The sequence below is a fragment of the Psammomys obesus genome, unplaced genomic scaffold (assembly GCF_907164565.1).
Source record: "Psammomys obesus unplaced genomic scaffold, mPsaObe1.curated_primary_1811, whole genome shotgun sequence".
Lineage (NCBI taxonomy): Eukaryota > Metazoa > Chordata > Mammalia > Rodentia > Muridae > Psammomys > Psammomys obesus.
The window spans coordinates 5,911,920-5,918,237 of record NW_026596064.1 but is presented as its reverse complement, the minus strand read 5'-3'; the positions used below and the strand labels follow the sequence as shown (position 1 = coordinate 5,918,237).

The following is a 6,318-nucleotide window of genomic DNA, read 5'->3' as shown; positions in this document are numbered from 1 at the left end:
ATCAGATGTTTGGAATGGCTGCCTTGGACCATTTAAGAATTAAAAAAACAAAAACAAAAACAACAACAACAAAAAACCCAAACAAACAACTGCATTCCTCATTTTCAAACAAAAGCAAGAGATGATGCCCTCTCCTATCGTGTGTGACACACTGAACATAAAATCTTGTTTGTAATAACCACAGAGTGAACCAACCTAACTGGAGTGGACACCAGTAACATAAAATACACTGACAGAGAAAACAAACAAACAAACCTGTGTACATAGACTTATACAGCTTTCCATCATAGTAAGAAACACACTGGATGAATCCACAGGTTTGATGTGCTAAAATCCAACCATCCGAAGAACCGAGAGGACCTATACATCATTGTTACTCACGTAGACCATTCAACTCTAGAAATCTGTCACCATACACGATACCCGTGAGAAAGGGGTACAGATCAGCCATCCAAAACAAGCAAATTTCAAAGAAGGTTGATAAGTGCAACTCAAGTTCCATTAAATTACATTTAAACAATGCTCAACACCCCACCCAAAATATATATTGTATATTTATATATTTATATGTATAGTCTTAGACTATAAGGCTGAAAATGCTTTATAAAAGTCAATGAGAGATCTCCGCTGCTTAACGAGACCCATTGCTTCTTTGCTAACTTCTATCTAGCAACGTCAGCGCATCCTGCAAGCAAGAGTTTTGAAGGCTTAAAGCCAAAATCAGAATCAGATGACAGGTCAGACTTTAGGTAACAGGTAACCTCTTCTCTGTCTCTTTAGAGACTAGACTGAGCAGGGGAAGGGGAAGAGCTAGCAAGAACGCTGTGAAGAGCAAGCAGGTATGCCCTGCAAGGGCTGGGGTGGGCGGAAGCCCAGAGGAAGAGCCCAGCAATGTGGCAGGGCGCTCATTCCCCTTCCTCTTTGATGCGCTGCTGCTTGTTGCGTCGAGAATCCAGGTCAAAGTTGAAGTCGTTCCACTCGTCGCGGGGTGGGAAAGAGATGGTCTGGCGGAGGGTAAAGCGCACAGCGTCAATCACGCGTTCACCCCGGGTCTCGCTGGAGCCCACGCTGACTGTGGAGGCACCACTTGGGGTCCTCAGGAGATGAGGAGGCGAGGAGAAGTCATGCAGCTGCCTGTGGTCCAGGATACCCTTCCAGATGGCATGTCGGAACTGCTCGGGGATCTTCAGACTTGCCAAATCCTGTGCAACAGGGAGGAGGTCAGGCATTAGAAGGCGGTCACCTAGACTTTTATTGCATGCTGTTTTTCATTCTCTGATGTTCCTGGCTGGAATTATATGAATTGATTATCACTAACTTGGCAAATAAAATTAGCTTTCTGGTAGTCTTCAGTGTATTATGTTACTGCTATGCTGTGTCTCATCTGTGCTGTGGACAATAATTTGCTTGTTCTCCACCGGCCTCAGTTTCTCCATATGCGAAACAGTGTAGATAGTAGTTATGTAAGAGGGCAAATATCTCAAAAAAAAAATGTAAGGTTCTTCATGATTCAAACCTGTGGGGCTTTAGCCACCAGAAGAAAGGTATTAATGGAAGGTCACTATCAGTGGGGGAAGAAGGGAGAATGGGAATTAAGTTTCTTGAATAGACTAGTTTATATTCATAATCTGATGTAATCCTGAAATCAGTGATGGATATTATTATACCTACTTTAATGGAGAGCAAAACTGAAGGTTATCAAGCCTTGATGTTATGTAACAATGTGAATACATTGTGAACTAGGGGATAGTTTTTGAGCCTAAAATTATCCTATGGATCAAAAAGTCTCACAGTGTCTGAATAAAATCCATCAAAGTGTACAGCAGTTGTATCTATGCACTATGGGAGGGACAAGAGGCCTTTCCAATAGGGTCAGTCTTAAGTAGGTGCTTGTACATGTCTTGTATGTATTGACATTAGGTTTTTCTTCTTCTTTTTTTTTCCATATACCTTACAGTTCAATGAGCAGAGCAGGCAGAAAGCAGCTTGGCAGATGTTAATCTGATCTTAGTTTCCTACTTGTATACATTGGATACAATTTCTTCTTTGCATTCTAGATACTATGGGCTCATAGGCAAGTGTGGGTATGATAGTGCTGTGTAAATTACAAAATACATACTATAATGTTTATCGTTTATATTATGAACTCAACTTTACATCTGAAGATACCCAATGTATTCTTATTTCTCTACTAGAAAGGGACACTAAAATAACTGGCTGCTGCCCAGACACATGTGGTATCTGTTTCCAGAAATGAGCAGGAAGACACCGGGGGGTAGGGAGGTAGGTATATGCAGGGAAGGGAGAAGGAGATGAGAAATCTGAATAGCTTTCCAATGCTTCCCAACTCAGAAATATGCAATAGGGTGTCATGTTGTCCCATTAAATGGGTTTTCAACCATCGCAGCTACTAACTTCTTCTGTTGCAGAAGACACTCAACACATAGATTAAGTTAGGGTGCTCTTTTGCTTTTGCACTTCTTTACACTTCCGAAACCCTGAACGAGCCCCAGACTCCATGCTCTCAGCACCACTTACGAGGCAACACCAGCAGAGGAAGATTTGTGCAAAGCACCTCTGCATGTTAACGGCTGCAGGGGCATCCCGGCACTCCCTGCAGGGGACAGGCCTACAAGTAACAGGTGTTATGTCAAAGCAGAGGGAAGGGGCAGACTTCCTGTTCCACCACACAGGACTCCACGTCAGGTGTTTCTCAAATATGGGGCCACTCTGTTTTTACCAGTGGACAGAAGTGATTTTTAAGTTATCAAAGTCCTTGCAGAACTTATTCTTAAAGTGTTCTCTGTAGTTTCTTTTTTTAACCGGTGATATGCTCTAACAAGGAAGCACCAGGGGTGACTTCCGGAGTGGAGGGGAATAGGCACGAGGCAGCATGGTATACACTCATCCCTCTGGGGCTGGGCCACTCTCATGCTTTCGGGGCATCTCTAAGTATCGGTGCTCAAGGAGGGGAAGGAGTCCCCGGTACAGAAGCAGCAGCAGAGGCAGAGGTTGTCTGCTCCCATCGCTCCAAAGCACCATCTGGAAGCTAGACCAGAGGACCGCAAAGGCCAAAGAGAGCAGTAGAGAGGGCAGCTGAGGAAGAATGGGGAGGGTCAGGTCACTGAAAATGCCAACAAAGCAGCTCCCATGTAAGCAGAAGCTCGAGACATGAGGTTGAAAGCAAGAGAACATTCCATCACATGCAGCTTGTTTCAAAGAAGGCCAGAGTCAGGAGGGAGCAATTTCTAACTCAATTGGATTAGCTGGAGGCCCCAGAGAGGCAAAGTAACAGCCTCAAATTTCATTGCTATGAAAGCGCATGCCCAGGACTTGAACTCCTGATAGGGGCAGTGAGCTGGGCTGACAGAATTAGAACTGGATGGAGGATCAAAAAATAGTGAAAGGAACAGCTGACCCACCCTTAAAGCCCTTACTTTGGGAAATGGAAAAGGCCAGTGAACAGGGTCACAGGCTAGAGACTGACAACCAGGCCCCTCTTAGTGATTCCACCATCACCTCACTATGGCCAATGACAATTTGATCATTTCTCTGTATACTTAAAAGAGAAACACACTATGTCCTCTCCGCTCTCGGGCTAGATGATTTAAACGGTTGAACGAGATCATTCTAAGCCATCTCTGGGGACGTCTCGCTCTGTTGCCCCAGCAGGATTCAAACTTCTGAGCCCAAGTGATCCTCCTGTTTCAGCCTCCCAGTTGCTTGGCTCTCAGCCACGTGTCTTGAGATTAAAACTTCTTGATGGTTTGAATTAAATATTTTCCTTCTCAATTTGCATGCACATGAGTGCAATAGGCCACAGGTGATGGATCGGGCACATGATTGCTGCTCCTCTAACCTGGAGAATCTTTCTAACAGGGATACGGGTTCCATCAGAATGGAGGATTAGATGTGTGACCTGAACAGAAGTTTAAAACTAGCGTGGATGGAACTATGAGGCATTATGTACCAGAGGGAGAAAATGAAGAAGTTTTACTCGAGAGAGAAAAGTCTAGCAATTACTTACATCCATGGAGTAATGCTCAATCTGATAGATGGTGGTCAGCCCCTGGGTCGTGAAATAGTCCAGACATGATGAACAGCCCAACCTTGCTAAGAAACTGCAGAGGGAGAAGGGAAGAGGAAGGAGGAAACAGAAAAAGAAAGTTCACCCCAACTGCATTGGCAAGATAAAGGAAACCCCAACATTTTGCCCTTGGATGCCCTGCGTAAGAGAATGGGGGCAATTGGAGTGTGCATGTATGGCGGGGGGTAGGCTTGGATCTGAGCTTTGAGGATAGTTAGAAACTTGGACTTTCAGAAAACTGCCACCAAAATCAAGGAGAAGCTTCTGGAAACTGGTGATTTTTTGATGGGGGGGGGACTTGAGGTATCCTAAGGTTTTACGTAGTTGCAGGAGGGGCCGCTCCAGGAGATACAGGTGAAGGACCCAGGGATTAAGTTCCCGCTCCTCTTGCCTCCTGGATCACATCAAATTGAGAATCTCTACATTTATGATTTTGTGTTTGGGCGTTTCTCAGACTGTTTTAGATAGTGAAGATATTGTAGGCTAATGCTCCAGAAGATCATCTATACTTCTTGATTTGTGTCCTTAAAACACAAACATTCTTCCTTGTAAGGTTGGCCTGAAACTGGTGATATCACTACCTATGCCAAGGCCAATTTCTGCTGATCTAAGCTCCATACTACACTGTCTCTGTGGCTAAGATTGCACATGGACAAAATGAACTCCGCTAGAAGCCAAAGGGACAAAGGATGCTTCCCTTGAAGCAGAGGACCAACGTTAGCCATGAAATGTGGAGCTGCATGTGCTTCTGTGAGAAACACCTCTTGGGCTTTGTTATCTTCTGCCTATATGAAACCCCCTTTCCTGGAGTATCCCCACTTCCCAGCAGAGTGGCAGGCGCTCCTTTAAATTTCACATTTTTTGCTAATATTAAAACTTTTTATAGACAACCAACTCCAAAATTAGGTCCCGTGGTGGCTGAGAGCTGTGAGGCCTTAGAGAGCAGGAAAGGGAGCAGGATAGCCAGTGTACATCCCTCTGGGGAACCCCAGCCCTGAGCACCAATTCATGGGCCACAACTGACCTGTAAAAACAGGAGGGAGGAGAAGGGAGTAAGTGAAGACCAAGAAACAGGTCTGAAACCTGCGTGCATCTAATTTCACTCTCCCCACACTGGTTGTAGGGGTTCTCGATAGAGCTATGCCAGACTCAACTTCCTTAAATCACAAGACATTTCTTTCTTCTCAGCTGTTTTATCGGCTTTGCCAGTATGGGCCCTCCACCCACAGATGCGTAGGATTGCCCCCAGGAGCACAGGCTGTGTACTCACCTGACAATGCTGCAATCCGTGGGGTACGGAGGTGGGGGGGTGCAGTGGGAGGTGGATGGCATGGAGAGTGGGGGAGGGAGGGCTTGGGTGGGGCTGAGTCCATTCATGTCTCCAGCCATTGGCATGTGAGTGCCCATCATAGGAACTGAACAGAAGCAGGAGGAATAGAAAGGGTTACTAGATTATCATGCCCCAGCGTCCCAAGTGCTCTATCTTGCCTTGTTGAGTAGTACCAAACACCTGTGGGCTTTGTTTGCCTGTTTGTTTGCTTCTTTTTTTTGGGTGGGGGCGACCTAATTTTTCTGTATTCCTTCACACATTCTATACCTTCACACATTCTTATTCGAGCAGAATAGAATCAGAACTCCAAACTAATGTCAGATTTCTGAACCTTTATTCTCCCAGGACTCTCTTCCCATCTTTCTTTTCTTCTAATTGTTCTTTTCTCCAAAGTTGATATGTTTCTCCTTCTACTGGCCAGAAGGGGTTGTATTTTGGTTTTTCTCACTGCCCTTATCTCCTACAGCATGGAGATTAGCTCCGTGGTTCTATCCCCCACAAGCACAGCCGACTTCCTGCTACAGCAAAAGGCACAAGAGCCGATTCTGAGAGAAATGTGAAGAAACACATGTGACTAAGATCTACTTGGAAATGGGAGGATTTACCTCAGTATTGCTTTGGGAACTTTATGCTTAGTAAGGAAAAAATTACACTTCAGCATTCTAACGTCATTGTATAATCCACTTGAATTCATCAATATCACCAATATTTGGGGCATTTTTCATAACCAAGAGCTTCAAAGCATTCACTGACATGCCCTCCCCTGCCGCCCTCCTCAAGGTCTTAGTGCTAATAAAATTTGTGAAATAAACTTAGCTTTCTGGTCAAAAATACAAAAATGTAGATAGATAGATAGATAGATAGATAGATAGATAGATAGATAGATAGATAGATAGATAGA

The 6,318-nt window shown here is 44.6% G+C and overlaps 1 protein-coding gene across 2 annotated transcripts in view; it reads right to left on the bottom strand.

The window, feature by feature from the left end:
• Positions 1–905: 905 nt before the first annotated feature.
• Positions 906–6,318, bottom strand: part of Tp63 (tumor protein p63) — a 203,968-nt gene continuing 198,555 nt past the window's right edge. For both annotated transcript variants that reach the window (XM_055625057.1, XM_055625058.1), the window contains exons 12-14: positions 5,358–5,502; positions 4,028–4,121; positions 906–1,202 (exon numbers count right to left, since the gene is read on the bottom strand). In XM_055625057.1, coding sequence (XP_055481032.1) covers positions 906–1,202; positions 4,028–4,121; positions 5,358–5,502 — 536 coding nt within the window. The remainder of the gene's footprint in view (positions 1,203–4,027; positions 4,122–5,357; positions 5,503–6,318) is intronic.